The sequence below is a fragment of the Equus quagga genome, chromosome 6, assembly GCF_021613505.1.
Source record: "Equus quagga isolate Etosha38 chromosome 6, UCLA_HA_Equagga_1.0, whole genome shotgun sequence".
Classification (NCBI taxonomy): domain Eukaryota; kingdom Metazoa; phylum Chordata; class Mammalia; order Perissodactyla; family Equidae; genus Equus; species Equus quagga.
In genome coordinates this window covers 59,846,227-59,867,997 of record NC_060272.1, presented here as the reverse complement: position 1 = coordinate 59,867,997, position 21,771 = coordinate 59,846,227, and the positions used below count along the sequence as shown (strand labels likewise).

The following is a 21,771-nucleotide window of genomic DNA, read 5'->3' as shown; positions in this document are numbered from 1 at the left end:
AAGTTCCACAGAGATGGGGATCTCAGTTTTATTTATTCATTGATGTATCGCTCACATTTAGAACTATGCCTGGAATATCATAGGTACTCAGTACATCGTTTTTTAAAAGAGGAAGAGAATATTACCTGTTTCCGCATACTTGGAAATACATGGGTTTTAGAGCTATAGTAGTAAAGAAGACCAGTCAGGCTGATGCAGGGGTGGGTAGATAGGCAATAGACAAGTCAAATAAGGCAATTTTGTCTGGTGATAAATGCTGTTACACTTCTGAAGGAGACTGACACAGTACAGAGTAAGGATTTTAGTAAGGTGGTCAAGAAAGGCCTCTGAGCTAAGCCCTGAAAGACAGGAAGGAACCAGCCATGCAAAATTCTGGGGGAAGAGCACTGAGAGAAGGAACAGCAAATATAAAAGCCCAAGGTAGGGATAGGCTTTGTACTATAAGAGAACAGGTCAGTGTGGCTAAAGCGTAGTGAGTAAGAGAAAGGAGCACGAGATGAGGATGGAGAAGTAGGTAGGGGCTGATGAACAGGCCATGAGGAGTGTAAATACTGCAAGAAGAGTCACACTGGGAATCAGGTTACATTTTAAAGGGATCATTTTTGCTCTTTATGGAATTGAAAGGTAAAGAGGAAAGAGAAGGAACATGGAGACCAGTTAGAAGACTTTAACAGTGGTCCAGACAAGAGTTAATAGACGAGGTTTTTGGCTTAAGCAACTGTTTAATAAAATGGGGAAATACTAGGGTAGAAACAAGGTAATTTTGTTTGTTGGATTCTGGTTTGTATTTTGAGAAGCTGGGAAGGGGGAGGAGTAAGAAGCAAGAGTTTTATTGGCTATGAAAGCTTTGACCTCCATGAAGAGGTTAGGGCTGGAGAAATACATTTGGGAATCATCAGCATATTAAGCCCATTAAAGACTAAGAAGGGATGAGATACTGGGAGAGAATGTAGATACAGCAGGGCACATTAGTACACTTAATACAAAGACCACATCAGACCATTAAGACTCTTAATAACTAATTTATTTTAAAATAGACAAACTATTAATTGTAAAAAATAGTAACATAGCAATTTCAAATGTACAGTTTTAACCAATATAAAAAAGCAATGAAGCAATACCTGAAGCCTTATTTGAGAAATCTCAATACACGATCTCTGAAGTTCCTAAAATTCTGGCACTAATTCTAATGTGAACTTGTTAGCAAAAGACCCAGAAATATGGCAAGCCCTTGATCTAAAAGCTAACTGATTTGTATAATATTCATGCAAAAATTAATGAGGAAATGGGGTAAAGCTTTCTAGTGCCTTTGTTATCAAGATAACTGTCAAAAAAATAAGTTTGAAACTTAATTGAGCACAATATAAACTTTCGTTTTCTAACAAATAAGACCAGATTTCTTTTTAAAAAGAACTCTGAGTTTAGACAAAGTGATTTTCCTAAAAGCTGGTTGATGCTACCTTAAATACCACCTATTTTAAATTATACCATCTCTAAATAAGTTAATCACACAACACAGTTTAAATACACCTTTAGGTGCCGGGGTGGGTGGGGGGGGGGAGTGCCTGTTTTTTCTAATATAGCTATTCTAAATTTGAAGCTTCTGCACAAAATCAGATAGAAACATTAACGCCTAACCCAAAGACCTTTGATTACTTGCAATTTTGGACTAGAAACAATGTGGCTTTGAAGGTGCCAGTGTTAGACCATACTGACTTAAAAAAAATAAAAGACAGACAATTGCCAGTTCAAAAGATACATGGAAGACATGCACCATTCCAGAGAAAACACCCCTTCCCAAATTTAGGAGGGCAGAATAATTGCTGAGATGCAATTAAACAAATCGTGAAGAAAAAAAAATTAAGGCTCCTATAGTTAACAGTCTGTTTATGGAGTAAAATTACTTTGTGTCTTGATTCTTCAGGACCCAGAAACATTAGAAAGTGCACTTGGGATATACTGTGTTAGGGTCCTCTACAGCAAAGCGCTAGCCAAATACTTTTTTTTCCAAGGACTAGATGGGTACTTTATGAACTCAGTGATTTAAATGGTACAAAAACCAAGAGTACTATTAATAACCCTCATTTTAAAGCATGAGTTGGATGAAAAAAAGAATCAATAAATTCTTACAAGTCCTGAGGTATGAAATCTGTATCAGTAGTATGACAATATCATGTTTATACTTTGCTTTCTGCTTGTATTTAAAAGCTAAAGTTTATAAAACAAGCACACAGTACATCAGATTCCATTAGTAAACTAAAATCTAATATGTAAAAATTAGTAATTTTTTTCTAGTTTCTAATATCTGTTTTAGCAGAAGAGTTCAGGGTCATCTGGGTAAATAGGGGACGGTGAGCCAAATTGCCTTTGGAAGACAAGACACATTTTCTAAGGGTGTTCATGTTAAATTAAAAAAATATATAAATATAAATTAATAAAAATAATAGCAAACATCACACATATGCCACAAGAGAAGACAAAGTACTCAGACAGGCATGGGTTGTTAGGACCCCCACTCCCGGGGCATCCTCACCATTTGTAAAGCAGAGCAATTACACTTTGGAAATGGAAACATCTGTTACAATTTTTTAAATGGAAGGATTTAAACAAGATTTTCAATCTCGTATAATAACAATGTATATTCTATTGACTACAACATTGCAAGTGGCTTAGGAATTGCCTGTACAAATACTCAACGTGCATCTGCACACTTCACATCCACAAAAAAGAGCTAAAGAAATGTGGCCATAAATAGAACCTGGACAAGTTCTAGAGTCAGATCTGTGAGAAATGGTGAGGCCAGAGGTGAATACAGTGCCCAGCAAGGTCATGAGATCCTCACTTTTCTTCCCTGTTTGAGGTATCCATGCTATCATTCATCTTCTGCTTTTGCATTCGTGTTCGGGTAGAAGCTGGAAGAAGGATAAAGAACTTTTAATGGCACTGATGGTACTAGGTAAGTTGGCAAAAGGCTGCCATATAGGTTATGCTCATGGCAAAACTGATGGAGCTCAGTGGTTTCCAAATTTTTTATCATATATCCCTATCACTAAATTTTTTTCCAGGCATGTACCACCCAAATATGCACATATGTACATTTGTGTATAAATTATAAAACACACATACCTCAGACATTAAAAATAGATGAGGTAAAAATAAATAGACATTTTAATATTTTCTTCATGTACCCCAAAAGGTGGTCTTACACCCTTCCAGGTATACCCAACTTTGTAGATCCTGTTCTAGAGATGAAGAGGTTGAGTTTGGCACTTGAGCAGAGCAGAGATCTGGGCTGGCCCAGAAGGATCTGGTGAAGTGAGTGGTACTCTTCATAAAGCTAGGGATTCCTCTGCGCTCAGAGATGCCTTGTAGGTACTGCAAAGGCATCAGCTCATAGCTCATTTAATTTGGACATGGACTTTTAAAAGTACATAATTATAACACAGAAAAAAACAGAACTCTTAATTATTTAAAAATTCTTAACTTGACTTTAGTGGATGGGGCTCTTCGTAAAGAGGCACAAAGAATTTACACTTGGAAAAGAAAGAAAAGAGTAATTCTAAGTCTCCCCCTCTGGTCCTTCACTCTAAGAAATCTAGCACTGTGTGATGATCTTTTCTGAATGCAATCCTTCGAGGAAAGCTGTTAAGAGCAGCCTGGAGAACTCCTTAGCCTTACAGGTTAAAACTTCTGCTGCTTCCCAATCTTCCAGCTGCACAAAGGCCCTGAACTTCAGTCTGACAGAGGGAATTCACGGGCACAGCTAAGTGCTAATGGGAAATGTACCAACTACATCAATTAAACTCTTCTCCAAGAAAATATACATGATTTTACGGCTTTCTTCTCCTTTTAAAATGCATATTTGTGGGTTCCCAAATGCTTCCACGTGTTTTCAAGGTCTGATTTTCGTTACAAGCTTCATGTCTATTTTCATGTACCGGGAGGAAAAGCCACAACTATTTGAAAGTTAAAATAGGAGTATAAGAGGTGATGTAGCTCCAAAGGAGATTCGTTTATAACCCCAAAATTTAAACTTTTGGTATATTTAATTTTAACTGTATTCTGCAAAATAATACACATAGAAAAAATGATTTAAAAAATCAAAAGCATTCTTTTAAATACTTGATATTTCAAAGTTAGTATCTACAGAGATGAGTTGAGAGAAAGCCAGAAAGTCACATTATAATTGGTATTGTTTTAATTGATATGTCCTATGACCCAGCAATGTTAGTTTTAATACTTACAGTATGCTAAATATTTGTCTTCTTTCTAAGTACCAGCTCTTGTTCTTGTTGATGGATCTGGGACCAGATTATCAAGAAATGTCACACTCACTGTCATGGCTCCCTCTCTAAGACAACCCAGCAGCAGTTAGTACGTTTATCTTTTTCTTACTGTGCTTTCCTCTACCATACATGGGTTAATCTTTTACAGTCTCAAGGCAGCTTAGGATAGAATTCCATTTGCTTTAACATCCCAAATTTATGTCCTCTATATAACTTGGAAAATGATCTGGTGTTCACCAAAATTCTGATTTCTAGTAACAGAAAACTTTTGTTTGAAATTAAGTTTGAAAACTTCCAAATTAGGAAAGTTCCATAATAGCAGAAGAGTGATGATGTTCATATATGCTAAGTCTATAAAACCCTTCCCTACATCCAACACTCTTTAAAGAGTTCCTCATTATAGTTCTGCTATCCTAAAATATTTTCTAACCACAGCCCATTGCTGTTGAAGATGTGGTTTCACTTCTTAGTCTTCCTGCGCAAAAGATTTTAGAAACGGTAAAGATGATCTTCACTTTGTATCATACATTTAAACCACAAATGTTTGTAGGGAAATAATACATTCTTTTTTTTGTGGTGGGGGGAGGAAGATTGGCCTTGAGCTAACATCCGTTGCCAATCTTCCTCTCTTTGCTTGAGGAAGCTAACATCTGCACCCATCCTCCTCTATTTTGTATGTGGGACGCGGCCATAGCACGGCCTGATGAACAGTGTGCAGGTCCGAACCCACACACCCCAGGCCACTGAAGCAGAGCGTGCAAACTTAACCACTACGCTACTGGGCCAACCCCAAATATATAATGCATTCTTGATTGAACTATATTTTAAATGCATAAGCAAGTCCACTAATTGAAGGAATTATATGTATTTATTCTTTGATAACATGAAAAGGCTTTTTGCAATGTAAACAACTGTTTCATTTACATAAGGTGAACTGATAAGTACTTACTCATTTCTGCCAGTTTCTGTTTAAACTCCCCTGGGAGATGTTTACTGCAGATTAAAAAAAATACAAAATATTTCATACATATAGGTATAAATGGAAAACTCAAATTTCCAATAATTATGGTGCTTTCAATGACTTATTTTATGCTCTTATTTTAATAAGTAGCTTTTAATTTCAAAGGTTTATAAACAAACCATTTAAAATATAAATGTGACAAATTTATGATCCTATATATTTTTTCAGTGGTTCTTATAAAACATAGTAGTTAATATTTTTCAAGAGTAAGCATTTTAAAATCTAATGTTAATCAAAACTAGTAACTTTTGTCAATAGCTTTGTAAAAAAGTAATCAGCTTTTAAACATCTGATATTTTCAATTATTTTCAGTAGATAGTACATGAATGTATATGATGCTTTTAACTTTGGGATGCATCACATACCTTATTTTGAGCAATCCTCACAATTTCCAAATAAAATTGGCAGGAAAGGGATTGGTGGAAGTCAGGAGCAGACTGGCACCCTGGATGCTCTGATGACCAGCTAGGCTACTGAGAAACACTCTAAACTGCTCCTACCTTCCATCTGCTTCGTCAGACCCTTCGATATCAAAGCGCAGTTTCTTCAGTGGTTTAGGAGGGTTGCTTCCTTCAGCACTTCTTTTGAGCACACGGTCGCTGTTACACACCATCTGATTTATTTTCTGGAACTTCTCAGAAGTCTACAAATTACAGAATTCTTTATTTTACATCATTACATGCCAGCATTTTGTAGTTAGCATCCCTTAGCTGCAGTTGGGAGTGTGTCAAAAATCAGGCAGAGGTAATACCTGCAATTTAATTTTCTGCTTTATTGGACCAAATAAGAGATATGAAAAATCTCAAAATCATAGTGACTGTACTCTGAGTAGCTCTACCTCAATTAAATACTCACTCTTTTTAAATCATCTTGTTTCTTCCCATGAGGCTCTTCCTCCAACAACTCTGACTACTACTCTGAAAGTCCTGGTTCCTCATTTTTGGAAGTCACTCCCACACAAACCAGGGCTACTTCTCAAAAGCATGTAGAGCTCGAACAGCTTTCTGGAACCTTGTTTTTGACCTTTTCTTTTTTTTGAGGGCATTATATAACCAGCAAGAATGCCACAAGAATTTATAAAGAGGTGAAATGTCCACTGAATAATAATTTTGGACTCACTTTATGGGTATTATGTTGACAAGTCATATAGTTAATATATTTTAAACCATCATTGATATAATATTTGTCAAAATGCTAATTCATAGTTTTTTAAATAAAAAATCAAATATTAAAAAGATGTAAGAATTTGAATCCATTCAGTATTATTGGAGATGATTTGAAACATGTATCTCCTGAGGGAGAATCCTGTCGTAGCAAAGTAAAGGAAGCTTTACTTTGAGAAATACCAAAGAGGGCATGCCACCTTATTTTATCCAAGGGACACCACATGCAAAAATTCTATTTCTTATCTATTTTAGAACCAGAGTGAGGTGATTATCTTGGGGATGTACAGGAACACGTTCGTTTGAACTAAAAGATAAAGTCAGACTTTCTCATAGAAATTAAGTCTGATTTGACTGATTGATATGACAGTGAGGATTAGCTTGGCTAATTATGCTTTATTTTCCAAAAATTAAATGAGCTAGTTTTTTAAAAATAAAATGCAAAAACAGGTTTGATGGAAAATATATTTGGAGCACATATATAATATGATAGAAACTAAATCCTGTGCACCTGTTAAATGTATAAGATTATTAGTTATCAGCTTTAAAATGCAGAAGTACGTATAACATTTTGTCAATTCTTTTTAAAGTATGGCAAGCAGAAAAGTTTAAAGAGCACTACTCTATACCTATCCAGGTCCAAGCTTACTTATGTGGTCCCACATCTACTTTGGGAAGTCTGACAGCTGCAGCCTATCTTGAGCTCCACATCACAGCATTTACTATTTAAGGTATTTTAACAGTTGGTCTTTTAGCATACAAACTATTATGTCTCTGTAGTTATTTCATTTGGGGAAGTGGTAGGCAGACTTTAGAATGGTTCTCACTACTCCCCACTTCCTACTATTTACATCCTTGTGTAATCCCCTTCTCCTTGAGTGCGGGTTGGACCTAGTGCTGTCTTGTTTCTGAGAAAAATGGTATGGCAAAAGTGATGGAACGTCACGTCTAGTATTAGTTACAAGAAGACCATGACTTTCATATTGCTCATTATCTCCCTCTTTCCCACCTCCCCTCTCTCAGAGTCCTCGTTCTGGGGGAAGCAAGCTGCTGTGTTGAGTAGTGAATAGCCAAATGAAGAGGCCCAAGTGGCAAGGAACTGACAGCCTGGGCTGCTAGCCATCAAGGATCAGGCAACAGTCACAGGAATGAGTTTGCAAGAGATCCTCCTCCAACTGAGTCTTGAGATAACTGCAGCCCCAGCTGACACGTTGATGGCAGCCTTGGGAGGGGAAGCCCTGGACCCAGCTAAGCCGTGCCTGGATTACTGACCCACAGAAACTGAGATTTTACAATGTTTGTTTTAAGTCACTAAGCTTGGGGGTGATTTGTTATGCAGCAGTAAATAACTAATGTAGGCAGGAGGGGTGGGGGTGGTGAACATGATTAACAATAATGCACACTGGTACAGGACTGTTGAATTAGTTCTGTTAGTGGAAGGCCCAGTGGAGCAGTAGGTTCCCAGCCGAGAACACCTATTTCAAAGCTGAGATTTCCCTCAGAGCCCTCTGGAACAAAGACATCCACGTGCCCTTCCACTTACCCTGGGGCAGAGTCTCATGTAACCAATTCCTAATCAATTTGCCAGAGAAAGAATGTCCAAGAAGTCTCAGAGGAAGGACAAGCAAAAGTATGTACATGTACAGAAGGAGAAGACCAGTAGGTAGGGACTGGCTGCTGACATTCAGATGGTGGTGGTTATATTTTGGAGTATCTTATTTCAAATCATATTCATAATTAGTGAATACATACATATTTTTGTATGTATATACATGAATGTATATATATACACACACATATATATGTACAGTCACATGGCTTAACGACAGGGATATGTTCTGAGAAATGCATCGTTAGGCGATTTCGTCACTGGGCGAACATCAAAGGGTGTACTTACACAAACCTGGATAGTATGGCCTACAACACACCCAGATATGGTACTAATCTTATGGGCCCACCATCATATATGCAGTCCATATGCACTTCTCAGAACATATCCCTGTCGTTAAGGCATGCATGACTGTACAGCTTTGATATTCACCAATTATGAGTACGACCTGAAATTAAATCTGATTTGAAAATAAATCTTAATGTATATATCTGTCTTCTAAATTCTATGCAATGTACCTGGATGAGGTATTTGAATAATAATAGCATTTATAAATTCAAATTATAGAAATCTTCAATTTCTTTTATAGTTATAGTACATGCCATTGTATTTCATAGAAAGAAAATATACTCACCCCAAATGATTCACCAATTGATACTAAGATTCTGTCAAGTTAAGATAAAATACAAATTAGTAATGACTATCAAATACAACTGTGCAGAGATAAACATGCACACATCACTCTCAACTATCAGAAATACCAAATCAAAGGTCTCCTCTACCCCCAGAATCACTGACAAATTATACTCATTGGGGGCTTATTCTAACAGTGCCAGACTAATCATACACTCAGCTGGACTCTTAGATTTTTAAAGCCAAGAACTACATATCTGCAAGAACCTATTTTGCCAATGTCCACATTTAAAGAGGATAAAAGAACATTTTAAATTTACCCCTACTTAATTCTTCATAAATCAATGGGTAAATCAATTAAAATTTCTTTTACATTTTCTCTTTAAAAATTCAAGTTACATTTGGCAAAAACTTACTGTATTAAGTAATAATAAGAATATATATATATATTTTTTTTGGTGAGGAAGATTAGCCCTGAGCGAACATCTGTTGCCAATCTTCCTCTTCTTTTTTCTCCCCAAAGCCCCAGCACACAGTTGTATACCCCAACCATAGGGGGGTTCTTTTACGTGGGATGCCACCACAGCATGGTTTGATGAGCGGTGCCATGTCCGTGCCAGGATGTGAACTGGCGAACCCGAGGATGCCAAAGCGGAACATGCAAACTTAACTACTTGGCCATGGGGCCAGCTCCAATAATGAGAATTCTAATTAGGATCTATATGGATATACAGTAAAGGCTGTTTATCATATACCCTAGAATCAGACACCTCTATTGATTTGTTTGAACCATGTAACTTATGTATATGACAATCAGCTAAAGAGCAGCATTAGCCTGACATAACAAAGATTTGATCATATGTGCATGGAATTAGTAGATATATAGATTTTATTCTCCTCCAATTCCTTGATAAGTGGCCATCATCTTATAGATATCTGATTAATCAAAATACCTAAATATGCTGGGTAAGTAGTGTGTTAAGGTTCTCTTAATGCCTGATCAATGATTTATTAGGATTTTCAGAATGAGTTTTTTGCTAAATAACCCCAACCCGGAAGTGATTTCACTAAGACCAGCAAAAGCCATCATTATGAACATAATATGGATTAATTATCATCATTAAAAATTACCTAAGTACACACTTTCATGTGGTGGTGTAGAACTGCGTAAATTAAACAGACATGGTGCGGAATCTTAGCAGCTTACAATATAAGTTGTAGATATCAGTATAGATAACCATAAGAACACCAAATAAACAAAGGATGGTACAGGGGCATACAAGAGCATTTATATCATTTGCCAATTATTTTCTACTTTATCTTTTCTCGTAGAGTTTGAAATTTTTATCATGAGTGTACATTACTTATATAATTAAAGACATCTCACAAACGTTTTCCAAGGGGTTAATACATCTCCTTCTCCTTGTTTTTTTGGTCCATTAAGTACAAAGGTATGGGCTGACAATTTCTAAGATGAGACTACATTAACTATAGTAGCTAATTTGCCTCCCACTTTATACAAATAAAGTCAGTTTCAAATAGCCCATGATAATATATAATAAGTCAATTGAAGTACTTCAAAGCCAGAGAGCACTTGAGGTTCGATGTGGAAGATAATATAATGATTTGTTGCACAGAACCTTTCATCTGAGAGTTTAAAACAGGTTCACACTCATCATTTCCCTGATCCACAGCACTGTTCTAAAGTAGACAGAGAGACCTGCCCAAAGTAATATGCGGAAGCCACAAGCAGAATTAGGGATGGACTTCTAAAGACTTAATTTACAGTCATCAACATTTAATCAGTCATCTAGATTTTCACAACAAAGCAGGATGAACAGGTCCACAGAAAGAGTTTACAGGGCAGTCAATAAACTACAGAATAAAAATTCTTAACCAAAAAGAATCTACTTTATTTACCAGAACGGCAACTTACAAAAATATGAAAGTGACTTGAAACCTATTACCAAACTGGTTCTCTTTACAAAAGAACAGACCCCAGCAGCCAGAAAAGTTGATGACACTTTTTGTAAATCCATTTAAAGTAAACAGATTATCTTTCATTCCTCCCAAATAAGAATTTAATATAAATTACTTATATCACTTAATATAAATAAGCAACTCAAGAGTCTAGCTTATTTTTTTTATTTGAGGAAGATTAGCCCTGAGCTAACATCTGCTGCCAATTTTTTTTTTGCTGAGGAAGACTGGCCCTGACCCAACATCCATGCCCATCTTCCTCTGCTTTATACGTGGGATGCCTACCACAGCATGGCTTTTGCCAAGCGGTGCCATGTCCACACCTGGGATCCAAACCAGCGAACCCCAGGCCGCCGAGAAGCGGAACGTGTGAACGTAACTGCTGCGCCACCAGGCCAGCCCCGAGTCTAGCTTATTTTAAAGGAAGAAGGCTTGATATTTTTATGTTTGGATCAAAATAATCCCCTCTTATTCTTTACCACTTCCCTAAAGAGAAAACACAAACCTTGATCTTGGAGTCATTTTTGTTGGAGTTGGCAGACCTTCTGAAATTTTATATGGATTCTTCAGGGGTGATATATAGATGTTCCCCCCAGGAATCCGTAAAGGTGAACTAGAAAACTTGTAAGGGCTTCGAGGAATGTGAGGTATTGGTGACAAGGCAGGGGGCTAGAGCAAAAACAAAAAAGTAGATTATTTAATGTTTTAGTAAGATTCATTGCTTTATAATTAGATTTTCCCAATCAAAGGATACTTTCAACATACTCTGGTGGAAGCATACTGCAAAATATTTGTTTTCAGTCTCTGCATGAAGACCGAGTTATAGAATACTATAATGGAATCATATTCCTCTTCTCTGATCAAAACACGTTTGAATGTCTGAGGAAGAAGAGCAAAAACAGTTGTTAAATGAATTTGGGAATTTCTCTCTTTATATTTTCTTTTTTAATAGTTCATAAAACTTTTTAACAGTAAGAAGCACATATTATATAGGGAAAAAATAATCTGAAAAAGCCTTGCTAGGCTTGGATTATAGATGCTCTACCAGAAGTGAAATGTCACAGATTATATATACATATTTTAATACACATGTAAAAGTGTATTACAGATATCCTCCTTAGTGCAGGGATATAGTATTCCTTATTAACTTATAAAGTGCGTTAACTTTCCAATTTCATTTTAGTTACAAATAATTAACCAATAATATAAAAGTAAAAAATTGATATGTGAATTTATATAGTAAGGTCAGAATATATGATCTAATTAATGACTAAAGTTATTCTATTATAGATATGGGTATATACAAAAAAATCTTACCATGGAAGATTGCCTACCTCCTGAACAGCATGAGGAAGATCCTTGTATGCTGTTACAATGATTTTGAATTTAAGGTCTATATTCTTCACTTTGCATATGCCATACATAGAACACATCATAATCTAGTAAATAAATGTAATGTAAAAATAGTCAGAATTTTGTTACGTAGTTGTGTTCTAAAAAGTACTGTTACCTTTTTTTTTAGCTTCAAAAAATGGAAATTTAATTTCCTGTAGGAAAGACTGAATGCTTTCCCCTAAGACTGTCACCAACTAAATGCCCTGAGGAACTCAGGGCAGGGTTTGGAAGCATTAACTGTTTCTCTCAATTTTTCTTTTTGTTATGTTACGAGATGCAACCACCAACCACCTGAACTAGACCAAACCCCATTACAGGAGCGAAGCATATGACCTTTGCCTCATTTTTAATGCTAAGATCTCTCCAGGAGGAGCTTAGGCCTTATTACCATACCCTGCAGTGTATGTGGAAGGACTTTTCCAGCTGAGCCTGGGCAAGCGAATACCCACCTCTCCCTTTTGACTATTCATTCCCCATCCAAAATAAAAGGCCCCCGCTGTCTCGTGCTCAGGGATAGCCATGACTTTGGAAATGATTCCTGTGGCCTCCCATTTGCTACAAACAAGCTATTTCTGGTCCAGAGTCTGATTTTAACCTGCCAGGAAGCAAACCCATTTTCGGTTCAGTAACAAGATCAGGAACAAGACAAAGAAGTGCCCTCTCACCAGTTCCATTCAACATTGTATTGGAGGTTCTAGCCAGGGCAATTAGGCAAGTAAATGAAATAAAATTCATCTAGACTGAAAAAGAAGTAAAACTATATCTATTCACAGATGACATGATCTTATATATTGAAAATCTTAAGGAATCCACTAAAAAACTATTAGAACTGATAAACAACTTCAGCAAGGTTGTCAAATACAAGATCAATACACAAAAATTAACTGTATTTCTATATACTCGTAATGAACCATCCAAAAAAGGAATTAAGAAAATAATTCCATTTACAAGAGTGTTAAAAAGAATAAAGTACTGGGGCCGGCCCCGTGGCCAAGTGATTAAGTTCGCACGCTCCGCTTCAGCAGCCCAGGGTTTCACCAGTTCAGATCCTGGGCACGGACATGGCACTGCTCATCAAGCCACGCTGAGGTGGCATCCCACATGCCACAACTAGAAGGACCCACAACTAAAAATACACAACTATGTACTGGGAGGCTTTGGGGAGAAAAAGGAAAAAAAAAAAAACGAATAAAGTACTTAGGAATGAATTTAACAAAACAAGTGCAAGACTTGTATGCTGAAAACTCCAAAACATTATTGAAAGAAATTTAAAAAGATCTAAATAAATGTAAAGACATCACATGTTCATGGATTGGAAGACTTAGTGTTGTTAAGATGAGAGTACTCAAATTGATGTATGATTCACTGTAATCTCTACCAAAATCCCACTTGGCTTCTTTGCAGAAATTGACAAGCTGATCCTAAAATTAATATGGAAATTCAAGTTTCAGAATAGTTAGAACAACCTTGAAAAAGAAGAGCAAGAATGGAGCACTAATGCTTCCCTATTTCAAAACTTACTACAAAGCTACAGTAATCAAGACAGTGTGGGACTGGCATAAGAAGAGACATACACATCAATGGAATAGATTTAAGAGATCAGAAGTAAACATTTGCAAATTTACAGTTAGTTGATTTTCAACAACTGTCAATAGAGAAAGAAAAGACTTTTCAAGAAATGATGCTAGAACAACTAGCAGTGATATACAAAAGAATGAAGTTGGACCCCTACCTCATACCACATACAAAAACGAGCTCAAAATGGATCAAAACCTAAATGTGAGAGCTAAAACTATAAAACTCTGGGAGGAAAACAGGAATAAATCTTTACGACCTCTGATTTGGCAATTGTTTCTTAGATATGACACCAAAAGCACCAGTAATAACAGGAAAAAGATAAATTGAACATCATCAAAATTAAAAACTTTTGTGCTTCAAAGGACACCATCAAGAAAGTGAAAAGACAACTCACAAATGGGAGAAAATATCTGCAAATCATGTATCTGATAAGGGACTTGTATGTAGAATATGTAAAGAACTCTTATAACTCAATACTAAAAAAAGACAATCCAATTGAAAAATAGGCAGGACCAGCCCTGGCAGCCTAGTGGTTAAGTTCAGCACACACCACTTTGGCAGCTCAGGTTCAGTTCCCAGGCGCAGACCAACACTGCTCTTAGCAGCCATGTTGTGCTGGCAGCCCACGTACTAAAAAATAAAGGAAGACACGTATGGATATTAGCTCAGGGTGAATCTTCCTCAGCGAAAAAAAAAAAAAAAAAAAAAAGGCAAAAGATCTGAATAGATATTTCTCCAAAGAAGATATACAAATGGCCAATAAGCATATGACAAGATGCTCAATCAACATCATTAGCCATCAGGGAAATGCAAATCAAAACTATAAAGAGATACCACTTCATACTCACTAGTATGGCTATAATCAAAAAGGCAAATAACAAGTTGGTGAGGATGTGCAGAAAGTGGAACCTCATACACTGCTGGTAAGAACGTAAAATGGTGTAGCCATGTTGGAAAATAATCTGGCCACGTCTCAAAAGGTTAAACAGAGAGTTACAATATGACCCACCAATTCCACTTGCAGGTAAACACCCAAGAAAAATGAAAAGACATGTCCACACAAAAACTTGTATATGAATGTTCATAGTAACATTATTCATAGTAGCCCAAAATTTCAAACAATTCAAATGTATATCAATTGATGAATAAACATGAAGTGGTATATCCATACAATGGAATATTATTTGGTATTAAAAAGGAATGAAGTACTTATACAAGCTATAACACAGTTGAACAATGAAAACATTTTACTAGGTGAAAGAAGCTAGACACAAAAAGATAACATATTATATGATTCCATTTATATGAAATGACCAGAATAGGAAAATCCATAGAGACAGTAAGTAGATTAGTGTTTGTTCCCCGGGGCTGGAGTGGGTGGGAGAATAGGAGGGTGAGTGCTATAGAGTACAGGGTTTCTTTTTGGCATGATAAAAATGTTTTAAAATTGATTTTGGAGATGGTCGCACAACTCTGTGAATATACTACAAGACACTGAATTATACAGTTTAAATGTGTAATTTGTATGGTATGTGAATCATATTTCAATAAAGCTGTTACCAAAAAATATTCTTATTATCCTGTTTACAGAGAAGAAAAAAGAAGATATGAGGGATAATTCTCTGTAAATCAATTAATTAATTAACTCATTCCTTAGTTCGTTCGTTCATTCATTCATTCATTTGGCACTGGTTAGATAAACTGGTTCTTAAGTCTCAAGTTTTTTTTCACACTAAAATGAAATCTAGCTCTCCACAACACAGAAAAAGCCTACAGTACAGTTTCTTCAGTGATTTTGCCAATAAGATCCTTCATGTCATCGTAGAAGTCAAGTTACTGAAATACTCTCAAGCTCTAATTTTTAAGAATTACAGCAAAAATATAAAAAGTTGCCAACAAGTGAATATATATTAAGTCTACTAAATTGATCTAAGCTTCTCATTTGAATCTAACCTTTTTTAAGAAATCAGCACATAGTTAACAAATAAGTAGGTGAATTGCATTGTTTTCTTACTTGGTCCAAATGCCTGTCTCTCATGAGTTCATACTCATTTTGCAGGGTGTGCTGGAAAAGGGTCCAAATGATGTGTTCTAGCTCTCTGTGGTCAGACAGAAGGCGTGTACACAAGGTATTTAGTCGAAGATATGCTAGTCGATACACTGGAGAGAGAAGGGAATTAGTCGTGTTTACTGTTCATTTTGACTTAGAAGTGGATTTTTTCAAAAGATTAAATTGCTATAACCATAATACTATTAAGTAGCATTTTAACAGTAACCTCACCTCTACCACTATTTTCCTTATGAATAAATGATTCCTAGTTTTAGCATAGTGCTAGGTACATAAAAAGCAAAATACTACTTCCTGAATTAACTATTACAGCATGAAACTGAGGCAGAGATGGAAGGTAGAAGAAGAAAGATCATAAGATATTGTGAATTTTGACAAACCAAAAAAGGTTTGTTTCACTTCTGTTGGTAATCACTCATTACAGATGTTGGAAATTCTTATTAATATTCAGGAGGGATAATTATTTTTAAAAATAATGGAATTGTCAGTGTCTATTAATTTTTCCAATTCTAAAAACAAAAAACAGTGTTTTTGTCTATAAAATACCAATGAAGCATACTCTGTTGAAAAATGATAGACCTGTAGATTACCTAAGTGGTAACATGACTGTGATATGAAACTTAATTACTCTCAAAAAAATGCTATTGGAATACAGATTAGGAGAAAAGGAATCCACAAAATTGAATTTTCCTCCATCTACTTGAAATATAATGACCTTTGGTTTAAATGTACTTTTCAAAGACTTGCATAAGACAATCACAATTTTTTAGTTAATTTATCGCAGTGGTTCTCAAACTTTAGCATGCCTTAGACTTGTGTGGAGGGTTTGAGACAAGTATTTTTATGCCTCATCTTAGAGTTTCTGATTGAGTACTTCTAGGGTGGGGCCCAAGCAAAGATTCTTCTTTCTCCAACATTTCAGGTGAGGTGGACTCTGCTCACTGGGGACCACACTTTGGAGCCACTACTCACTTAAGGGCTATCTAAATATGCCTATAGAGCTTAGTATATTTCTGACTTGAATAAAATCAGAAAAAAGATTTATTGTAGAGGATCTGGCCTTTCACTTTCCTTCAAAGAGCTCCAAATGAGTGTGCACTTGTAATGTATTACACATGCACAGACACACAAACCAACCTCCCTGCCCAACCACATACACACAGAATCAGAGAATGCTATACAACCTGGTTGCCAGGAAATACGCCTGCACTAGGCCACAGCACACTGTATAATCTCAACTCTACATACAGACCTGAACAGCGAAAGTAATGTCAGAAGCAAATATTTCCAAACATTAATTTGAATGCATAACAACAGCAGCAACAGCAGAAACAATAACAACATCTAACACTTTCTGAGCGCTTACTATGTGCTAGGCACTGTTGGAAGTATTTTATGTATTAATTCATTCAATTATCTTAGAAACCTATAAGGTAGATTATTATTATTATAAAGTAGGTTATTATCATTTCCATTTGACAGATGAGGAAACTGAGGCATAGAAATATTAAGTGACTTACCTAAGGTCACACCTAGTATGCAGAAGAGCCATGATTTGAACCCAGTCAGCCTGGTTTCAGAGTCCATGCTCTTCAAAGTAATCATCTACTAACCTTTTTTGTAAAAGAGTGAAAGGGAGGTAGATTTCACTGGCTTCTGAGTCTGGAAGGCTGAGGTTGCTTGTGCTTCTGCATTTGCAGTAGAATTTACACGTGTAGTTGACCCTTTTTTCTTTGGGGATCTTACAGGAGAAAGATACCTAGATATATTCAAAGGAAAAGTCTTCATTTGAAGTTTCCTAAGAATATCTCTCTCTCACACACACACACACATGCACACACGGCTGTACACATGCATCCAAACACATCTCATCTACTTAGTCTGTTATTCTAAGCCAAATTCCTTGGGCAGGCTATTTAAATAGACACTGGAAAAGATAGCTTAATAGGAAAACTAAGCTTGTCATTATCATTTCCAACTCTATTTTAATAAGTGGCTTTTCCTGGGAATCACTGCCTTACTGATTAAAAAAGCTGTATATGTATAGATGTTTCATTTTAATAATTTTATAGTGGGATTGAGATTATAAGATAACTCCAGCTTAAAAGAACAAGTTATTGATACCAAAACAGTGTTGTAATATTCCTCTTAAAAATGTTTTATTGATAACTATGGTTCATATATATGATAAGAGTTAAGTTACACACACATACACTCATCAAAATTATATAGTACAGAATTCTATGAATTAATACTTCAGATAAAGTTATCAAAGCAGATTTACACTTGTATACTAAATCTGTCAGACATAAATCAAGGCAGAGATATTAGTAAATACTTCCTCTCAATTTCTGATGTTCCACTGCTCTGTGTTGCCCTTTATTTTACAAGATAATCAAGGTCTACTTTCCAATTTTGTTTTAGTATATGAGAAATAATTCTGAGCAGGAAGTAGGATCTGTACCTTACTATGGATGTTTCTACCACATGTAGTATATTAAGTAGTACATGAGGAAAAGGAAATCGCCATCATAATGATTTTATAAGTTCCAGGGCCTAGTCTACTATCAATCTTGGATTTCTCTTCAATTCACTAACTGACAATTATGGTAGACAGACTTAACTTGGGTAGAAGTTAGTGTTTCTTGATCTAGTATCAAATATTCAATTACCTACTGGGTATCACTATTTGAATCTCAAACTTAAGAAGGCCAAAGCAGAACTCTTGATTTCTTCCCCCTGTACTTCCCATCTCAATAAATGGCTCCACATTACATCCAGTCTTAAGTCAAAAACCTAGGAGTTACTTTTAATTTCCCCTTTTTCCAGATCCTCAAATTCAATGCAAAACCAAGTTCTATTAAATCTTCCTCTAAGATACATCCCAGATCTTTCCATTTCTTTCTATCTCTGCTGACATATCTTAGCCCAAGTCATCTATATTTCTCACTTGGACTACTGAATATAGCAAGCTCACGCCTGGTTAAACCCTTAATGCTTTCCCACTGCCCTTCTAAAATGCAAACTCTTTTCTATGGCCTATGGGAACCTACAAGGTCTAGCCCCAGTTTGCCTCTCCGACCTCGTCCTGTATGTCTCCTCTTGCTCACTCTTCTCCAGCCACACTGGGATTTCTTTCTGTTCCTCAGACCAGCTAAGTTTGATCTCCTCTAGGGCCACTGCACTTGCCATCTGCTTTGCCTGGAATGCACATCAAGCAGACTTTTGCCTAGCCAGCATCCACTTGTCCTTGAGGTCACAGATCAAATATCACTTCATCAGAGAAAGCTTCCCTAAACATTCTATCACTCTCTCAGTTTCTCTCTTTCACATCACTCTGTTTATTTCAATTAAAGAACTTATTATACAGTAAAATCACTTTATGCATTAGTTTATTTATCCACTGTCTATTTCCTTCCTCCAGAATGTTAGGCTCTTATGATGGGAAGGACCTAGCCCATCTTATTCTCCTTCGTAGTCTCAGTGCCTAAAACACTCCCTGGCATTTAACAGATAACTGCTTATTGAATTAAAGAAAAAGATAAGGCTTAACTTATTTATATTAATGTATTGCCTAACAAACAAATTTATATGTGAAGGCAGAGGCTCTACATGCTAGAAATACTTTGGGTACAAGTTAGCATGAAAATGACATCTCTGGAAAATAGTCACTGCACTAACCACAGAACACTGTAACGTCAATTCCTACATAAAACATAACATTAGACACACTGCCAAGAAAGGCAGTGTAGCTAGAACGGTTAAAAGTATGGGCTTTGGGGTCAGGTTGCTTGGGTTTAGTTTCTGTTGACTTTTGGCAAGTTAGCTTCTTCCTGTAATTCCTATTTTATAGATAACTGAGGCTGATAGCAGTATCTACTACCCTACAGGGCTGTTATGAAGATTAAATTTAAAAAAAAAATCTGAAGTACTTAGGTAACTGTTCAGCACATAGTGAACCCTCAATAAATGTTAGCTATTGCTTGCTTCTTCCATTATCATCGCCATCCATTAATCAACCATTTTGGTCTCATATCCCCCACTACTCCCTATGCCTATCCTATGCTTTACTCCAAATGCACTGACCTGCACTCCCTGAAAAATGTTTCCTGCTTTCCTGGCTGTGATGCTTTGGGTTCATGCCACGTCTGACTCGTGGAACACTTTTCTGTCTCCTTCCTCCTCTCCAGTTTCCATGTTGAAATCCTATTCCACCTTTAAGGCCTATCTAAATTGCCATCTCTGCCATGAAAACTGCCCACATTACAGCAAACCCGAGTGATTTCAGTAGCACTTTGTACTACTTTATATGACCTTTACTTGGGTCATATATCTTATACTCCTGCTTCTTGAAAGCAGGAACAATGTCTTATTCAAAATTCTATTCCCTACAGCTTCTATATAGTCTCTCCCATTACACCATGCTCAAAATCCATGTGCAGGCTGGGTGGATAACATAAGATACACTCTACTTACATGTCTGCTGCAGTATGATTATTCTGGAGAGGAAGGTTGAGAGTACAAGCAGATTCAAGGTGATCAGCTGGGCCTTCTCGGTCCTTTGCTTGTTTAATGAGATCAAATAAAGGTGAATCCTGTATGGAAACAAGATAACATTAAAACAACATTGGTAAGTATGATTTTTCCATGTATATATCAAAATCATATTGTCTGACAGGGTGAGCACTATGAATTTAGTTACAATTGATAGTAGCAATTTAGACGTCAGAAGGAGATACTTTTCTCCACTTTGAAAATACTGATTGCTAATTTTTCTACTATACACAAAATAAAGGACAAGAAAAATGTATAACTTTAAATGCTTATATTAGAAAAGAAATGAAAAGTTAGGGAAAAAGACCACAGAAAAGACCCAAAGAAGGTAGAAAGAAGGAAATACTAAAGATATGAGCAGAATTTAATGAAAGTGAAAATAAAGATAAAATACAGTCTGATCAACAAAGCTAATATATTGGTTCTTTGAAACAACTAATAAAATAAACCAACTTCCAGCAGATTGAGAAAAAGAAAAGAGACAGATAAAACAGTATTAGGAACAAGAAGTGGGACCATCATCACAAAGATGAAAAAGATAACAGGCGACTGTTAGGCATAATTTTATGTCAATAAATTGGGGAAAATTAGACTAAGTGGAAAGTTCTATAAAAATATAAATGAAAATAAGAAATAAAATAATCTCAATAGTCCTATAAATTATTAAAGAATTTGAATCAGTTATTAAAAATCTCTCCACAAAGAAAACATCAATCACCTTTGGTTTTATCAGAGAATTCTACCAAAAATTCAAACAACAGATCATTCCACTTTTACTCAAACTTTTCCAAGAATGGAAGAAGTAGAAATATTGTCCAACTCATTTTATGAGGCAAGTAAAACACTGATACTAAAACCTGTCAAGGAGATTAGAAAAAGGTAAATTATAGCCCATTCTCACTCACGAACAGAGATATGAAAATCTTACATAAAATATATTAGCAACCCAAATCAGCAGTGTTAAAAAGAGAACATATCATTACTAAGTTGAGTTTATCCAGGTTGCAAGAGTAGTTCAACATCAGAAAATCTGTAATGCAATTCACCTTGCTAATAAATCTACGGTGAAAAATCTCAACAAAATCAAAGCAGAAAAGTTCTCATTCAAAAACCCACTTGTAGGGGCTGGCCCCGTGGCTGAGTTGTTAAGTTCAAGCACTCTGCTTCAGCCCAGGGTTTTGCCAGTTTAGATCCTGGGCGTGGACATGGCACTGCTGATCAGGCCATGCTGAGGTGGTGTCCCACATGCCACAACTAGAAGGTCCCACAACTAAAATATACAACTACGTACTGGGGGGATTGGGGGAGAAAAAGCAGGAAAAAAAAAAGGAAGATTCACAACAGTTGTTAGCTCAGGTGTCAATCTTTAAAAAAAACAAAAAACCCACTTGTAATAAAATAAAAAAGAAACAAAACTCTTAGTAAACCAGGAACAGAAGGGTACTTCCTAATTTGATAAATGGCATATATAAACAAACAAAAAA

The 21,771-nt window shown here is 36.1% G+C and overlaps 1 protein-coding gene across 2 annotated transcripts in view; it reads right to left on the bottom strand.

Annotated features, from left to right (window-relative positions):
* Window positions 1-1,008: 1,008 nt before the first annotated feature.
* Window positions 1,009-21,771, bottom strand: part of RB1 (RB transcriptional corepressor 1) — a 155,579-nt gene continuing 134,816 nt past the window's right edge. For both annotated transcript variants that reach the window (XM_046664255.1, XM_046664256.1), the window contains exons 18-27: window positions 20,210-20,328; window positions 17,347-17,492; window positions 15,680-15,825; window positions 12,027-12,131; window positions 11,458-11,571; window positions 11,198-11,361; window positions 8,714-8,744; window positions 5,808-5,950; window positions 5,236-5,279; window positions 1,009-2,912 (exon numbers count right to left, since the gene is read on the bottom strand). In XM_046664255.1, the coding sequence (XP_046520211.1) occupies window positions 2,839-2,912; window positions 5,236-5,279; window positions 5,808-5,950; window positions 8,714-8,744; window positions 11,198-11,361; window positions 11,458-11,571; window positions 12,027-12,131; window positions 15,680-15,825; window positions 17,347-17,492; window positions 20,210-20,328 (1,086 nt within the window). In that variant the 3' untranslated portion in view covers window positions 1,009-2,838. The remainder of the gene's footprint in view (window positions 2,913-5,235; window positions 5,280-5,807; window positions 5,951-8,713; window positions 8,745-11,197; window positions 11,362-11,457; window positions 11,572-12,026; window positions 12,132-15,679; window positions 15,826-17,346; window positions 17,493-20,209; window positions 20,329-21,771) is intronic.